A 19447-nucleotide genomic window follows, 5' to 3' on the forward strand; every position below is an offset into this window, starting at 1 on the left:
CTCTTTTCTCTTCTTTTCATAAGCATATGCATTTGCCTATGCTTATGCTTATGCATGAGCATATGCTCATATGCTCATATGCTTTCCCCCTCTCTTTTTTCTTCTCTTTTTCCCTCTTCTTTCTCTTCTTTTCCCCTCTCTTATTTCCTCTCTTTCATCATCTTTTCTCCTCTTTTCATAAGCATATGCATTTGCCTATGCTTATGCATGAGCATATGCTTATATGCTCATGCATAAGCATAAGCATATTCTATCTCTTTTTTCCTCTCTTTTCTTCTTTTCCCCTCTCTTTTTTCCTTCTCTTTTCCCCTCTTTCTTTCTCTTCTTCTCTGCTTTTCGCCTCTCTTATTTCCTCTCTTTCATCCTCTTTTCTCTTCTTTTCATAAGCATATTCATTTGTCTATGTATCTCTCTTATAAGCTTATGTTTATGCATGAGCATATGCTCATATGCTCATGCATAAGGTAAGCATATGCTTTCTCTCTTTTTCTCTTTTTTTCCCTCTTTTCTTCTTTTCTCCTCTCTTTTCTTATTTTCCCCTCTTCTTTTTCCTTCTCTTATGCTTATGCTCTTTTCCCTGTAGGTGACAAAAAGCCTCGGAACCCTACATACTGAGATTACCCTACTCTTCCTACGGAAGCCGTGGGAAAGAGCCAACAATTATGCATCGGTGTACATATACCATAGGTGTATGTGTGCAATGATCACTAAAATTTGCATGATCTATATGCTTGCAAAGTTTCATATGGGTTTGACATTATGTGTATGGGTGACATGCACATTTTCTCATTTTCAAGCATGCATGGTACACGTGTCAAGAAGTTGTGCATCGGCATGCTTATATAAAACCTGTATGTATCCAATGGTAATGAAACTTTTCACATACTTGGAAAGAATAAGACCCATGTAATAACACAGTTTCATAAATATTAAAAATTATTTGTATGGTTGAACATGCACATATCCCATTTTTAACCATGTATGTTGAACAATTAGTTAGGAGATTGTGCATCACCATGCATGTATAATATGTATATGCATTTAATGCTCATAAAATTCTGCATGGGTGTTTGTTTAAATAAGATCTATATAGTTCCAACTTTTCATAAGAGTTGGGACATCATTTTTATGTGAGATTCATGCACATTTTCTCATTTTTGACATGGAAGATACACAGTTAAGAAATTGTGCATCAGCATGGTTATATCAATCTATATGTGTCTCACAATAATGCAAGAAACTTTGCAGATTGATATGAATGATTAAGGACCATATACTTATAACTTATCACAAGAAAAAGATATCATTTGTATGGTGGAACATGCATATTTTCTCATTTTAACCACATTCATGGTGCACAATTGTTAAGAAACTATGCACTCACTATGCATAGCCGTGCTTATAGTTGAGACTTTGCATGGACCTTTAATTTTGTAAGATCTATATGGGGCATGCACATATTCTCATTTCTTACCATGCATGGTGCATAAGTTTCATAAAATTATTCCTTGATAAGCTTTACCATAGGTGTATGTGTCTAATGGGCACCAAATTTTGCATGGACCTTAGTATGGTAAGGTTTGTATACCTTAAATATTTTTTATGGGTTGATACATAAACTCTAAATTGCCACACCATTATGCATTGATATGGTTATACCATATGTGTATGTGTCAAATAGTTACTAACTTTGTGTAGAAATTTTAATGCGTATGTCTTATATATCTGCAAAGTTTCAAAAGCGTTAAACATTGTGGGACATACATATTCTCTCATCTTTGATTATGCATGACAAACATGTAATGAAAAAATGCATTGGTATGCTTATGTCATGCTTTTTTAAATAAAAAACTTTGAAGAAAACTTTGAATGAGTAAGGATAGAGTTTTTTAAGGAACAAACATGATTTATATGGTAGGGAATGCACAACTTGTCATTTTTAGCCATGATTGGTATACAGATTTCAAGATATTGCACATTGGCGTGCTTATATCATGCATGTATGTGTTCCATGGCCATGAAATTTTGCAATGAGCTTTATTTAAAATTATATCTACTTATAAAGCACATTTTTCTTATTTTCAACTAGGGCATTATGCCAAGTGCCAAAAAAGTATGCATCAGTATGGTTATATTATAGCCACATGTATCCAACGATCATGAAACTTTACATGTACTTTTTTTTAAGTTATGGATATACACTCACAAAGTTTCTTTTAGGTTTGACATAGTTTCTATGGTGATCACATGAGTACTTGTCCTTTTTTGAGTGCATAATTGCCAAAAAATTAGCATCATTATGCTTATATGATAGGTGTATATGCTCAATGTCCACAAAAATTTCCAATGCCTTTTGTTAAAGCTCTTTTTGAGTAAGCTATATGTTATCCCAAAGATTCAATGAGGCCTAACATTGTCGATATGGGGGGACATGTACATTTTCTCATTTCGAGTATGCATCGTACATGTTAAGAAATTGTGCATCACTACGCTTATATCAAATGCGTATGTATCAGATGGTCATGAGACTTGCATACCTCAGAAATAGTAATAAATATATACACACAAACTATTATAAGTATCTATCTTCATTTGTATTTTGACCATGCATGTTGCAAAGTTTGTCAAGAAAATGTGCATCTAGATGCATTTATCACTTGTATATGTGTTCGATGGTCATGAAATTTTACACGAGTCTTAGTTTGGTATGGTACATATACAAGAAAAGTTTCTTAGGGTTGGAAATCATTTGTATGGGGAGGAATGCAAGTGTTAAGCAATTGTGCATTGATATGCTTATTTCATAGCCTATAGGAAATGTAGAGAGATCTTTGAATGATTGTGGGAAATTTCATTACTTCTAAGGGAATAAAATGTAATAGTGACATTGGAATGGATCATTGCAAGATATTGAAACTCATATATTTGGTGGTATTAATGAACACCATTTGAGGACATAATGGATTGATTACATATAATTACAGCCTTATAATAAGGAGAATGCAATTAGTCTTATTCCCTTGAACCTCCTATCAGGTATTAGAGAATTGCAATAGTCTGATTCCCCACATTCTTATATTAGGTTGTGGAGATTAATACTACTGCCATTTTGTCCATTGTATTGGGAGAATGGCACCAGTGTCATTCTACCCATTGTTTAAAGGGGATAATGGCTCTAGTGCCATTACTCTGAAGTTTCTATGAGATTTTGGAGAATGGATGTCGCGCTATTTCCCACATTCTTATAGAAGCTTGGGGAGAAAGGTACTATAATTGCCAATTTGCCCATTGCATTTGGAGGATGGCACTAGTGACATTGTTATTCTAATGAAATTAAATTACATATCCATGTGAGCCAAGATTATATCTATTAGTAGTTTTTAAGGCCAATTTTGTAGAGAGATATAGATAGATAAATAGATAGATAGATAGATAGATAGATAGAGAGAGAGAGAGAGAGAGAGAGAGAGAGAGAGAGAGAGATGATGTATAAACTTTACTCTTTTATTTTATACATGGCTTTGAAAAGATTTACACAACACATTTGTGAAGGAGAAATTCAAGGCCCTGTGCCATGAAAAAGGCCTTGATGAAGGTAATATACCAAGATTAGTATCACCATCAACCATTATAACTCATTCAAAAGATGAATAATTAAAGCATTTGTCGATCTTATATAATCAATAAGGAGTGATTAATAATAATAGGGTATATTGAGTGCCACTGCTGAAGTCATATCTTCTTCCAAAACTATGCCACTCTAATAAATATGTGAACAAATGTGCATAGAGGACTTAGCATTGCATTCCATCACATGCCTATAATGGGAATGTCCTTCCTCTACGTCAAACCAAGAGTTTGTCGGTGCTTCTCAAAAAGCTCTTTCCCAAGTGGTTTGGTAAAGAATTCTGCAATATTCTCTTTGCTATCACAATGTTGCAATGTGATGTCACCAAGTAACACTCTTAATTTGATGAAGTGCTCTCTGACATCAATGTGCTTTGTCCCAAAAAAAAAAAAAGTGCTTTGTCTTGGAGTGATGTAGTGGATTCTTGGCTAATGCTTGAGCCAATTGATTATCACATTATATTGTTGTTGGCTTTTGATTCATCAAAGTAATCTATTTCTAATAGTATTCTTCTGAGCCATATAGCCTCACATGCGCCTGTTGTGAGTGCCCTATATTCTACTTTAGTTGAAGACAAAGAAATAGTTGGCTACTTGTTTGATAACCATGATATAGCACCTTGATCAAGGAAAAATGCATATCCTTGTGTGGATCTCTTGGTCTCATGATCTCCTGCATAGTCACTATCACAATATCCATGAACCCTTGGATGACTTTCTCTGTGTTCAATTCCAAACTATCTTGTTCCTTTGATGTATCTCAAGACTCTCTTGGATGCATTCCAAGGAGATGGTTTTGGATTTGCCATATACTGTGCAAGGGAGCTTACTGCATAACAAATATCTAGCCTTGTGATAGTCAGATATATAAGAGATCCGATGAGCTATTGATAGTATCTTTCATTGACTGTAGGCTTTTCTAGATCTTTGGTAAGTTTCAAACTTTGTGCCATGGGAGTGGCTACAATCTGGCAATCTGCCATATGAAACTTCTTCAGGAGACTGTCGACATATTCTTGTTCGCTCATGATAGTGTTGTTTAAGTCTCTCCAAAACTCAATTCCAAGACAATAGTACATAATTCCAACATCTTTCATGTCAACCTCTATAGATAAGTCTTGTTTCAACTTAATGATAAAGCTTCTTGTCAATCAAATCATCTACATACACAAGTGCAATAGTAATGTCTTCCCCTTGAACTTTATAGTACAGAGTATGATCTCCATTGGACTTGATGTATCCCAGATTAGCAATATACTTGTCGATTTTACTATGCCAACTTTTGGGTTCTTACTTTAAGCTGTAGAGACTTTTCTTTAGATGGCAAACCTGATGCTCTTTCCCTGGTTCAACATACCTTGTTGGTTGCTACATATAGACTTTCTTGTTTAAGTAACCATTCAAAAAAGCATTTTTGACATCTAGCTAGTATGCATTTTTGACATCTAGTGATATCAAAAATATTATATAATCCATCTTTGCTACTATAGGTCTCATCATAATCTAACTTTCTCCTCCAACACCACGTGCACTACTAGATGGCTTCGATTGGATCCATCGACATGGACCCCCTCATGAGGGCTTAGCAATATGTGCCACGTGACATCCTTACCCAGCTCTAGTTCCATCTTTGGACTAGTCCCCACCTAAGGCAGATCTCCTCTTTTGGCATTACTCCCTCAGGATGAAGGTCACCTTCTTCTCCTACACGCAATAGTAGACGCATTTGATTAGATGCATCCACATGGACTCCCTCATGAGAGCACCACTATCTTGAGCAATAGGTGCTACATGAGGTCCTTACCCAGCTCTAGGTCCATCTTTAGACTAGCCTACACCTGAGGAAGATCTCCTCTTTCTTTTGTCTGGTAGCTCATAGAGGGATTTTCACATGCCCACTATTGGAATAGATGAGGGTGGATGGTTCTACCATAGTTGTGATGTTGAACACCTTGAGACGATAGCTCACTATGGAGTCATATAAGGGCTTAGAGATTTGGCATTGCTCCCCCAGAATAGTGGCCCTAATACAATATAGCATGTAGGCATGGCATGCTTCCCACTTTGAGATGGTCTCTCCAACCTAGTAGATAGATGGTTGAAGTATCACTCTCTTGGATATCCAAGACATGGACTCTCCCTCTTGCCACAGATTAGAGTTCTCAGGATGGTGTTTGGGAGCTGGTGGTGGAAACCACATTCTAGAATATCTAGGTAGCATGCAATAATTTTAATGATGGAAAGGGCAGTCTCAGGGCAGTAGATTTGGCCTATTGTTATTTAATGATTGGATCTAGGAAAGCTCCCAAACGGTGGGAGAAATTCTACAAGACATGGCCTATAGGCATTTTTAACACTCATAGATCGAGGAATTTTCTTTTTCTATTGGTACAAGTTTTTGGGACGTCCTAGGAAATGATAGGTTTTGAGAAGGAGGTCTAACCTAACCCTTTGGATTGGTCAAGCTTCCCATGGATTGCTAATTTGTGTCTCCTTCTCAAGTTTTCTTATAGAAATTCTTTTCTTAAGGAGAGATAATGTTGAAGTAAATGCTAAAATTTAAACTTAGTATGTGTCATGTATCTATATGTTAAGAGCAAAGTATATGTACAAGCTACGCTTAGTTTATGCAAGATGATTGTTTACCAAATGCCCAACTCATGTATAGCCCATCAAAGCGAAACATTTGAAACCCAACCCTGTTTGATGAAAAGACTTAACAAATCAAAAGCTCCAAATACCACATCCTATATCATGGTGATTATCCACCCATCTCATTGTAGGTAGCTAGCAAAACCCATCTAATCTTCTAACTATCTCACTTACCCCTAATTAGAGACAAATAGAAAGGGTATCATAATCTAGATCCTAGAAAGATAAACAATGAGGGAGGATAAGCTCCGTCCATAGAATAGTTCAAAAAACAAGGTTCAACCCGAATAGCTGATGCAAAGGATCTTGGTGCATCATTAGAAGAAGATATGATTTCAACACCGAAGAGAATACCAACACCTCCCTTAGAGAAGCCTAATCAAAGGAGGACTAATTCATGAATGACTCTTATGCATAGCAACTTAACTTGATGCTAGGAGGCAAAAGAGGAGACTCGATAAAGGACAGCAATTGAGCAATCAGCAAAAGTAGATAGGGTGAGCATAGTCTATTGCACGAAGATCTTAGAAATCGTAGTGCAAGACTGCTAAAGATAACACAAGAACCTGCTCTAAGTTGGGGAGGGTAGAGGGTACTGAAGGGATCACATACCTGGTCAGGGGCATTTCTAACCAAAAACACAGAGGAGGATGTGAACAAGCCGTCCTCCAATTTCAACTTCAACCATTGCTATGATAGGTGCATCAACAGGCACCTTACGCCTCAAAGATCTACCAATATGTCTTGATGGTTACAACTACACAAACTTCCATCATGCATTGAAGTTAGAGGCACAAGGTTGTGAGGCAGTGAGTAGGGGGTTCCTAAGTAAAACCTAAAAGAAAACATTCCACCCAAACTAGTAGAGAAAGCGAGGATGTAATAGGAGGTTGTTAGTTCCAAGGAGAGGGATAGCAATTAGAGTAAGGACACATTACTTATTGCATGGTTCCCTTAAGTACCATGAGGTAATGACATGTATGTGAGGGGGGGAGCCTTGCAAGCATGCTCTCTCTCTCTCTCTCTCTCTCTCTCTCTCTCTCTCTCTCTCTCTCTCTCTCTCTCTCTCTTTCTCTCTCTCTCTCTCTCTTTCTCTCTCTCTCTCTCTCTCTGTCTCGGATATCTTTGCATCCCATCGAAGAGCCAACATAGTGTCGGGTTTCGGCTTTGAGTTTCAGCTTTCATTTTTCATTTGAGATTTGAATTTGTTTGAGCTCTTTAGTTTACAGTAGCACTCAGGAAAGTCCCTAACATGCTCTGCCCATTGAGGCTTGTATGAATTGTTTTCTCTTGTTGTACTTTGTCTCATAGACACACGAGGCCTCCCGAGAGGACCTCTCTCTCTCTCTCTCTCTTTCTCTCTCTCTCCCCCCCCCCTTCATTGCTTCATCTGGCCTTACCACACCCACTTTCCAGAGCTAATCTTCACCGTCATCTCCCACTCAGCCCCCACTCTAGCTTCGCCCATCATCCAGCCCCATCCTCCTTCATTTGTACTAGCTCCCTTCGATCCACGAGGACCGGGCTTTCCTAGGGCCACCCCACCTGATGCTTGGGAATCCATCTTGATGGAGGTGCAATGAGAGGTGGAGTTGACCCCGCTTCGCACAGTTTCAAGCCTGCTTTGCCCAAGAATAGGATCGTATCATACACGAGTGAGGCTCTCAACATCAAAGTTCGTGTGGCATCCCACACACTGAGTCTACACCGATGAGTGTGCGACTGCATTTGTGGCCACTACCCGGGGGTAGCTGAGCACAGGATCGAGAAGGCATGGCAAGTGGGGAGAGGCCCCAACTGAGAGCATCCCCTCATCATACGATTCCATGACACTTAGGCACAACTTTCAGCTATGACGGCATAGGTCGGTCTTACGAGATTGGCCATCAATCTCCATGGATGAGGATCTCACCCCCCTATAGGGAGGAGAGGCACACTCTACTACAGCAACGAGATCAAGCCTGCAAGGATGGGAAGAGGGAGGTGGTTCAAGATGGATGACTACCTACAGGCCCTAGTCGGGCACCCACCTCCCCCCCACATAGGGAAGCGGGGTCTATGTCTCGAAATCCTATACAAGTCGTGACATAGTCTTTTATACAAAGATACATTAGATTCCAGAGCGCCCACTACCAGTAGTAATCATCGACGGGCAGGTACACATGGGAGTTTGCTTACAGAGATGAGATGAGGGGCACATGGGGGAGTGCAAGGGTCAAGAGGAGTAGGAGTCCTTTACAAGTCCACCCTTTTGGGAACCATCTCAATAGAGCAGAGAGATACACACTCCAGATTTGCTTGGATTCAAATCCAACACATGGACAACCGGGATTTTGCTTAATGTAGTATGCTACTTCCCTCCCGAGACCTCCCATTTTGCTCGAGATATTCGAGAGGAGGCTGAGACATCACTATATGCAGCTCTTTATCGATCCATTGTCGACTTCTCGAGCTACAGGGAAGTCCTCCTGGTTGGGGACTTGAACACAAGGAGAGGCACCCATTAGGTTTCACTCCTTGTCTTCAAGGACGATTCCATTCTACTGCCAGACATTGACCTTGAGGGAGCAGATATGATGCATGTTTCGATTCTAATCACATCTTATGGACGTGCCTTATTAGTCTAGGTAGAATGCATGATCTCATTATCTATAATGGTCTTGATAGATGGCGTACTTCAGTTGGTCTCACGTGCTCCCCACGTGGGGGGGCTCTAGCGTTTTTTATTACATCATGGGATCCTTTGCCTTCACATCTCATATAATGGATTTTATTGTCGCACCTCCTCCCCCAAACGATTGATCATACAAGCCTCTTCATCAGCATCTCTACACCTCGCCTCACAACATCTCCCACTCCATAGATTGCCTACACCACCTATGATGACATATGTTTCAACTGTGATCTTTCATCTATATAATCACTCCGCCTTTACATACTTCTCACATATATTGACTTCATACCCCTACAAGAGGACCATGTTGCCCTCATCACACCTGCTTACTACACGAGCCTACCCTTTATGCTTTCCCTCTCACACCACTCGCTCCACCCATCCACCACCACCTAGGACGGTACCTTGTAATATGTGGTACGATGAGGCTCTATGTCGTCAGCTCAGATTTTAAAACCAAAAACAACCTTCCAGACGAAAGAGAGATGCTATGCGATTGGTACGTAGGAAGAAGCTGGATTTCGTTCGCCGTCGAAACAAGGAGGAACTACTGAACATTCTATTTAGGAACAAATCCAAGGACTTTTGGCAAAGATTTCTAGAGGGGTGGTCCCCCTCACCACTCATAGACACTCAGATCTGGTATAACTATGCACGCATGCTCTACAATATCCTAAATCAGCCAAATCCTGACTTCTTACATATACCCGCCCTACCTCATGCACACTCTTCACTAAAGGGGGAGTGAAGGATGCCATAATGAAACTTCATAATGGCTGAGCGAAAGATCATGAGGGCCTATGCACTGAATTCATTACATGTGGGATTAATCTCCTAGCCTCGATCGTAGCAAAGCTTTGTAATGAAGCTGTTTGTTTGGGGTTTCCACGCACCTAGATTGTTAACACTATCTCACCCATCCACAAGGCAAGGGATCCCACCCATGAGCCCGGAGAACAACAAGAACATTATGATTAAACATGTCATGTCCAAGATTTATGCATCAGTGCTTGTTTCTGAGGTCAGTCAACGATTTACAGAGTGCCGGGGACTTAGAGCAGCCGGATAGGCTAGATTCCGACGTGATCATGGGATCATGGATCACATTCTCTCACCAAGGAGGTGAGGGCAAGAAAGCAAAGCGTATATTGTTGCTTTGTGGATTTTCACAAAGCCTTTGATATGGTTCTGAGAGCCCGCCTCCTCTGAGACCTACAAGATTTGGGGTATGACCAGGAGATCATTTGGGCTATCATGGCACTTTACGAGAGAGTCTCAGGCACAGTCCGGGCAGGGTCAAGGTGGACAGATGACATCATGTGCCTCACCCACCCTATTTGGCCTCTACATTGACGGGCTTGAGACACTTATGTAGACACTAAGGGGAGATGGATGCTCTCTAGCTAGCACGTTGATCCAAATATTGCTATATGCAGATGATGTGGCACTTTTGTCCTCATCAACAGAGGCCTCCAGAGACACCTTGATGCACTATAGTCCTTCTATGAGTCCCATGATTTGAAGGTCAACCTTGGTAAAACCAAGGTCATCATTCTGATGATCAATACATCTCGAGCCATTACACACCGGGAGCAGTTCACGTTTGACGGGTCACCTGTTGGGATTGTTTTTTCATACACATACCTTGGGGTTATCTTCTCTATACCCATCTTCACTATGAGACCTGCGATGCAAGCCCGCCGCCTGAGTAGGCGATACGCTTCATTGGCAAAATTAGAGAGGGAGTGCTTCCGCTCACACTTCAAGATCCATGGACCAATGGGGATGTACAACATCCCTTATTGGGGGCCGGATCTATTAGATATAGAGTGTGGGCTTGAGTGGAGCGGCTATAGGTTCTCATGCTATCGTGGATGATCCACAGTAAGCCATTCGTCTTTCACCAGATCATTCAAGCTGAGTTTCGGTCATCCCCACTACAGTTGGATGCAGTATTTCAGGTTATCACCTACCTATACCGGTTCAGGGGGTACAGGGATTGCACTTCATGGCTAGCATTGTCCTCTTCTATGGCACTATCAGCAGCACAACAGGTGACTAGAGATGTTGGTATGCATGCACAAAGAGATGGTTTGAGCAATTGGGACTCCACATGGATAGACTCCCTCCCTTCTAGTATACCATTGATGTGCCATTCCCTCCTCTCCTGTCACAAGAGGTCAACCAGGTCATCCGCGAGGATCTTTTACAGTTACACACATTCTGAACCTGGTTGGGACCGAGCGAGCTTTTAGTGAAGCTCAACTTCTACAAGGATCATTGTTGACATATCACAGAGGAGGGTTTTATTGACCCACCAAGATATACGCAAATCCACTTACCCCACTCACTGAGAATCTCTATTGGGGAATTTTGGGTCTCTTCACATAGACTACGCATTGAGAGTGGCAAGGCAGAGCGTCTACCCCGGGAGAGGCGCATATGCACATTACGTGACATACGGAGGTCGAGTCGGGGGAGCATTTCATTTTCAGGTGCCCTATTTGCTATGAGATTCGAGGACGCTTCTATTGCCTCTTCAGAGACAGTTTTGGGTGTTGTCCCGATTTCTCTCCTATCTAGACTAGAGATGCTTGGCGGCTTTTATCCATGAGGCAATTAAACACCGCCGTGAGCATCTACTTTGATCACGGAGACAGGAGCAGACCTCCTCCTTGGTCAGAGCTCGGAGTTCTTCCAGCCAAAGCATGTGGACCCCATACTACGAGGCCCCGACATGATTGGGATCCAAAGCCTATGACACGAGAGCTCAGACAAAGGGTTGACACACAGATTACACTTGGGGATATGCCCTCTCTGTTCAGAGTCGAAGCTCGATCGACAGGGGTCACTGTAGCCCTTGTTAGGCGCAGATCTATGAACAAGAGACAACACAAGACCACGCCCGCAAGCAACCGACATCACTCTCGCTGACTTCATGCTTCCGCTATCTCATCCACCTGGATGACCTAATGATGATGATGATGATGATGATGATACTGATGTGTAGTCGATCAATCTGACATGAGTATGTGGTACTTAGCACTAGCTTTTTGCATTATGCATTGGTGTGGAAGCTCGTTTAATAGCTCCACCCTCACAGTTTGTTTGTATCAGGATTCTCACAGTCTCATAGACCCATCAGTCTTCTGAAGACTTTAATGAACTCTCTCTCTCTCTCTCTCTCTCTCTCATGATCGATGAGTGTGTGCATGCACATGAGTATGCATGTTAAGGTCCGGAGGGTTTCTCATCTCCAAAATCTTAATAAATACCCCTCTTTCCTCACTCATGTCTATCCCCTTGCCTAAAAAAATTGTAGCATTACTGTAGTTCCACTCAAAATAGGCTCACCCAAAGACTCCTCAAGTGCAATAACTTTATAAATCAACAAAGCATATTATATTAGCAATGCTAAGCAAGGTACATGAAGAGCCAAGATACCTTTTTTAGTACAAGTGGAGATGACCCAAAGATAGGCTCACATAGGGATTTCTCAAGTACAATAACATGGCAATTGTCAAAAACGTTATGATAGATTGAGTGGAAACACTACGTCTTCATTAGAGGAGGGCAACCCAACCCACATTAAGACACCACAAGATACGGATATGCCATGGTAAGTGGCAATGCTCCATTCATTTAACCTACCATCACAATAGAGTTACCTACTACATATGTCTATCCACACAAGGTATAGTTACAAGCTTTTAAAAAGCTTCATCACTTGGAATGAGAAATGCAATCAATGCAAGAAAGGCCATATATAGTTTGGAATATTCCCCATTTAGTCCTGGTAGTACCAAGAGAAAATAAGAGAGGAACATAGATACGGAAGTGAAGGTCATTAGCCAAATCTTTCAAGAGCATAGTTATGGAAGTGTGGTCATTGGGTGAATCTTTCAAGAAAGCACCAATTATAATGTATGTAATTGGGCAAAACTTTCCCCAATACAGTTACAAATATTAGCCCATGCTACCACTTTAATTCATCTACAAGTTTTTTATAAGCTACAATTTGAAAAATCTAACCTTACAAGTGGGTCTAGATGACTTGTGTTGATCGATACAAGTTTTTTATAAGCTAGAATTTGAAATTTTTGACCTTAGAGGTGGGTCCAGATGACTTGTGCTGATCGATATGAGTACTAGGGCTGAATTCGAAGCTTGTATGAGAATTATATTGCCTTTTAGGCAAAATTATCAAATTTAAAACTATATATTTTAGCCCAAGCAACTTGGAGAAGGCTCTAGATTCACCTTTGGGCTAATATTCACCCCTATTTTTTGCCTCGATTACTACATGTGCAACTTCAAACTAATATCAACACTATTTTGGATGGTTAAGATGAAGGCTCACATTGTACTTATCTATTTGGGTTCAAAATTCCCTCTAGCCGTCTTTAGATGTACAACAAAGCAAGATCATTTGACCAGCTTATATGTTGTGGTGTGAGTTAAAATAGTAGAGAATATGGAATAAAATGCATAGTCTTCTTTCACTACGTCATATATTTAAGATAGAAGTCATATTGAGCCTTACATCTCTTTGAGGGTCCAATCAATCTTTAAAAAAAGCATTAAACTTACACAAGAGAATGTTACCCTTTCTCTAGGGCTTTCACCCCAAGTGGAATGACTATTGTTAAAATGGAGGAAAATAAAGAAAACTACAACACACATGCTCGCAAATGTTTCAAATTGCCTCCAACGTTTTGTAAACTCAACCATGAGCATCTGCACTTTCAACTTTTTAAAGCTGTTATAATCTTAACACTCAACTCCAAGGTAAAGACACTATCTACAAAAAGCAAGCGCTCCTATCCTAACATAAAATTTTTAGAAAGCCAAATTGCCATGGCCCATGGCTCATGAGCTAATAAGAAGTTTTTAAAGACACTTCAAATGTTTCAAATTACCTCGAACGTTCTGTAAACTCAACCATGAGCATCTGCACTTTCAACTATTTAAAGCTAATTATAAGCTTCACACTTCACTCCAGGGTAAAGACACTATCTACAAGAAGCAAGCGCTGATATCCTGACATTAAATTTTTAGAAAGCCAAATTGTCATGCCTCATGATCTAATAATAAGTTTAATGACACTTCAAATTTGAGGGGACAAAAAACAATCCATAAATCGTGACTCGGCGTTGCTGTCTTGATGAGCGCTACATTTGATGTTCTGTGATGAGTAAGATATTGTATGTGTTAGCCTACAACAAAAGGTCCCGAGCACCTGTGGAGTCCCCCGCAACATTGAAATACTGGTTAATCCAAATTTGAACCAAGCTACTGACATCTACCTGCTGGATAATAACTTGCACAGCTCCGAGTGGTTCCAACTCTGTCTAACTCTGTGTCTTCTTGCAAGTTATTATTCAGTATTTGACTGGTAAAACCAATGGTAAATAAAGTTATTGGCGTATTCTGAAAACATATTTCCACCATCTAGCTTTCCCTCAAAAGCATGTCACATGTATAAGGATATCAAACAAGAATAAACCTTTATGAATGTTCAATAAACATTTGAGGATTTAACAACATAAATTTATATGGTCATTATTATTTTACCAGCCTAAGGCATAACGCTCTATTTCGCAGTCCCTTTTAGTAACCAAAGCTTCCCCATGAAGCCCATGAACATGCCATCAAAGCTTCTATGCACCAAATCCCATTATGAGAATTCCAGATGTCAAAGTGTGTCAAGCACATCTTTCATGTTACTATTCATCACATCACACAAGAATTTAACCCTTGTCCTAAGCTGCACATATCAATAAGTTCAGCCAGAGCTTGCCAAATGCTTTAAATATTAGATATTCCAACTTTTGATGGTAAAATTCCTCACTGTAACTCAAGGACTTGGTGCAGATTAAAATGTCATAATAGATAGTGAGATGATGAAGGTTCAGAGACTTCGAAATCTAGAGACTGAAATCAGCCTTTGAGGAAACGTACACTTGGACCGCATGTGGAAGATAAGATTCCATCGTCCTTGTAGTTGCAAATACTCTCATCTCGTACATCTAAATTCTTATAGTATCTTTCCGAATTCAAAGCAGCTTGCCTTGAAATGTACTACATGCACAAATATACCTCTTGACAAATCAACAACAAAATTGGCAGGGCATGGTTTTCAACTCTTGCCAAACTTGCAATGTCATGCATAGTTCCAGCCTCTCTTCCAGTTGGAATGAAAGATAGAGCCAAGAGAGATGAAATTGGTATACAGAGGCTGAAAAATTACAGAAACTTCACGGCAGGCAGCAAGCACTACCATGAAGAGAGACTCCCGTGTAAGACTGACAGAAGTGTCATGTAGTACCCTTGCAGGTGCTCACTTTCCCAATCAAAAATATTTCTTAAGATATGACTTCAATTGCACTTCCAAGAGGCCATGCAGCCTCTACATATGAGCTTTTATATCGTACCTTTTTAATTAGTGTGATCTCCTGATTTCTGTCAACGGCTGCACAGAAAAACTTTAAATGTCAGAACACACTATGAAAGAGGCTTACCAAAAGATAATATAAAGACTGCCTTCACAAAAGCAGCTGGAAGCACCAAACAATGAGGGTTATATCATACCAAATCCTTCTATGAGAAGGGTGTACTCATATGCAAGGTCTAGGCAAAAATAAGCTCGGTCATTCTCTTCGACACTTGAGTAAACCTTGCCAATATCCTCCAAGCTTCTCCCACATACTTCTTTACCAATTCTTTCCAAATCCACTGGTCTTATTTTATATTCAACAGCCTCAGGGTCATCAACTATACCTGCCTGCAAAAACCAGTTGCATGTATGTAAAGACAGTTGGTAAATGCATGTCATTGCAAGTAAAAATTATTAGTTCAAACTTCGATATAGTCTGGGCACATACCTGCAATGCCCTATCAAAGAAGAAAGAAGCTACCAAAAGCTTCGTTTGGCCATCCCCACCTCCCCCATTCCAAACTCCACCAAAGGTACACTGTATATGCTCACATGCGTGGTCTTTATTTAAAGCCATTACAATCAGCTTTCGGCACTTTTCAAAATCAGCACCAGAAGCTGCTGCTACAGCTTTAAACACGGCAGTGCCATATTTGTATGTCCCTGACAAAACAGCATCTTGCACAACTCAATTTTACATACAATGTCCTGTTTCTAATGTAACTGCCCAGAAATCTCTCTGTCTGACGGGGGAAATAGCATCCCTCAAAAACAATGATTTCACTGGATCCTTTTCCTGCTTTGACACAAATCTCGTTTTTAGAAAGCCTACATCCACACCTTGGAATCCTAATGGCAAACATGGGCAGCTTCCACTTTCGTTGACAAGTTTGAGGACCTCTGCTCGAGCTGCCAACAAACCATAATGCAAATAACTGCAATTGGGAAAAGATTAAAACCAGCCTTACTCATCGTCAAGACAATTCCTACAGTACATATGCAACTGTGGTAATCACAAATGGAAAAGAGGGATAAAATGGTCTGATAACCTCTAGACCAAACAGATCATTGACTGTCACCTGTTAGATCTAAAGGAGAGCTCCTCAATTCAAATCTTACCTGTGGACATACAAATGGTATCTTTTTCCCAAGAGCTTCAAATCCTTCACGTAGACATCCTCCCCTTCAGCAGGCTTAGGAGCATTTCTTGCGGCTGCTCCTGAAATTGCATAAGCCATTTGCACTGAACCCCCTCCAAGGTCAACAACTCCCACAGTTTCACTATAATCTTTCCCGAGATTCCCCAGCAGGTAATTGATGGTTACCTGGAGATTGACAAACCCTGGAATTAACAATTGCAAAAGGTACTGCCAATCTTTCTTGGATGATAAAAATATGCATGCTTTTGGCACTGCAAAGAAGAAAATTAGCATCTGACTGAAAGCAAAAGGCATGCACTTGTAAAGTTGGCCATGTGAAGTATGGAAAAAAGGGAGGATCATTCAAAAAATTTACAGTCATCACATCAAGCCTTGTCATCAGGTTAGGATCAATCGACTGCATCTATAGAAGAATGCATTCCCATCTTGCAACCTAGGTGCCTATGCATACTCCCCTTGCCAACTAAGGATGATATGGCAGTTGCAATTGATTACTAGAAGATGAAAGGTCTTGTGAGTTGATGTGTCACCCATAATCAAAGTTCATAAATCAAGGACAAATAATAAATAAAGAGCTGACAAAGAAACTGACACACAATGTGTCAGCAGATACTATAAAATTGTAAAATATATAATAAATCTGGATATAGGGGGATGATGCCTATGGCCTGCATTGAACGCTCATCACTTCCCACAACAATCTACTTGTAAATGGGGATGTAGACGAGAAGGTTTAGATGAAGCCGCCACCTAGTTTCATGCAAAAGGAACAAGGGTACAAAGTCTACAAATCCAAAAGTTCACTGTTTTGGCTTAAGCCGGGAGCCATTGTTGGTGACAAATGATAGATGCCTTCTGACAGACAGCTGACATGCAAAAGACAACATTGGACCCACATCTATATGTACAGAAATGACAGCATCATCTGATTCTTTGTGTGGATCAATCCTTATCACATAGGCGATGAGTTACTCACCATGTAGCCTAACTCTGTGCAGTATGGGATGATGAACGCCTAAATCTGCCCTCTGCAAGAAGTTTGGGATGACAAACTTGGGATATTTGAGTAAAAGAATTCGCCATGCATGTAATGCACAACAACAGAAGCAATCTTTAGCAAGGACACCTCACACATGAGAGAGAGAGAGAGAGAGAGAGTGTGTGTGTGTGTGTGTGTGTGGATCCGTATAAACACAGCCCAATAAGGCTGAAAAATGGAGCTACACTACAATATAAATTCTGGAAACCATGCCTCCTCTACAGGGATGTCAGTAGCCTGCCTTCCACAACCCTTGAGATGGGAGATGAAGGAAAGAGGCTATGTCTCTTGATATCTGCTGTTCAGAACATATGCTCATGAATCATCAAAATATCCACTGGATGTCCAACAAGGGATCACTGCTCTCGATCTCGCCTACGCGGACCTCGTATGTTGCCAAGTCAGCACAACATCTAGATCGATGCGCGCCCGCCTCAAGGCATTCATGTTCCAATAGAAGCGGGAAACGGTCCAATGTTGTTGCATCCTCCTTTGTCTTCCTTTCCTCCTCGGGCTGCTCAAAAAAGAGGCATGCTCAAGGAGATGATCCTGCTCCCTGAATGCTTGCCTGCTGCTCTATTGGATGGGTCCATGTGGATGGGTCCATGATGGAAGACTAGTACCCTCGTCAACTTCTGCAACAATGAATGCTAGAGGGGGGGGAAATCCCCCCTAACCTTGCAAGGCAAGGTGTAAATGCATACGGATGAAGACAGGATCCAGCCCGATGTGCGATAAAGGGAGGGAGGGAGAGGCTGATGGAGTATGGTACTACCACTAGTCCTGGGTAGCTACTGCCACTAGTCCGAGGTAGGTGCAAAATACAAAATTGGAAAATCTGCCAAGCATGCTCCCCCCTCTGCTGACTGAGTCCCCACTACTGAGCCTTGCTGCCAAGACTCCCTCCAACCTATTTCAGATCAGAAGGAACCATGTTGCTTTGACACCAATGTAACATGTGGGGACTAGCTATGCGGAAAATAGATCAACATAAAAGACAAGCTGTACATGATTGCCAAATCGGCCTACAATTCTCCTAACTGTGACATGAGGAAGAGGGAGCTACGCAGCTGATCCAGGGTACCAGAACCTTGACCATAGGATGGCTGAAAGGTGCTGCTGGAGGGGAGCTGAGTGCTGGAAATGAAGGGCAAAACCCTCTTTATATAGGGGCTGGGAAGGCCTGTTTTGGCCGACCCAACTAGCCCTAACTGGCCGACCTAGGGGCCAACCTAGAGGGGGTTGAGGCTGCCTATAAAAGGCACCTCTCCAGCCCACTTTTGATGCTTGTTGCTGCCCTTTGGAGGCCCCAAAACCTGCCATATATGCTGCATAGGTAGATGCGCTTGGCTGAAAAGAAGCCCATTGTTTTGCAACCTGGTCTTGACCCTAGTGCATGTGACGTGAACTTTTTGCTAGGTGGATACCTCAGCCCTGGTGACCCAAACTGCTCTGCCGTGGCTTGTGACTTTGGGAAAGGGGAATGGACCCTTATAGCTCCGTCTAACTCGTCCCTAGACTAGGGCTCATTACGGGGTCACAACATACAACAAATTATATGGGGTCATCAGACTGTGTGTCACAATGCTCCCTAGTGTAGGAGTGCATGTGACATTCCCTCTTGCTACTCTCCTCCCAAAGAACTGGGGAATAACAGTCTGGCATTGGGACTGATCTGGTACCACTGCAAGGGGATGAGGAATGAATGCTCTACTATGATAACACAGCGGCTCAATAAAAACTCCTGAGAACTAGTACTGCCACAAAGACTGGAAGCCTAGCTCTTGAGGACAGTCATCCCACCCCACTACTACTGCGAACTCCTTATCCGGGGGGGAGAGAGAGAAAGAGAGATATTG

General features: G+C 41.2%; 1 protein-coding gene across 1 annotated transcript in view; it reads right to left on the bottom strand.

The window, feature by feature from the left end:
* Positions 1-14773: 14773 nt before the first annotated feature.
* Positions 14774-19447, bottom strand: part of LOC147882120 (putative apyrase 2) — a 33046-nt gene continuing 28372 nt past the window's right edge. The window contains exons 5-9 of the mRNA XM_087401386.1: positions 16509-16714; positions 16230-16324; positions 15838-16052; positions 15545-15737; positions 14774-15425 (exon numbers count right to left, since the gene is read on the bottom strand). Of these exons, the coding sequence (XP_087257512.1) occupies positions 15319-15425; positions 15545-15737; positions 15838-16052; positions 16230-16324; positions 16509-16714 (816 nt within the window). The 3' untranslated portion in view covers positions 14774-15318. The remainder of the gene's footprint in view (positions 15426-15544; positions 15738-15837; positions 16053-16229; positions 16325-16508; positions 16715-19447) is intronic.

The sequence above is a fragment of the Dipteris shenzhenensis genome, chromosome 30 (genome assembly GCF_047967505.1).
Source record: "Dipteris shenzhenensis isolate YYH24624 ecotype China chromosome 30, Dip_SZ_1.0, whole genome shotgun sequence".
In the NCBI taxonomy this organism is placed as follows: Eukaryota; Viridiplantae; Streptophyta; class Polypodiopsida; order Gleicheniales; family Dipteridaceae; genus Dipteris; species Dipteris shenzhenensis.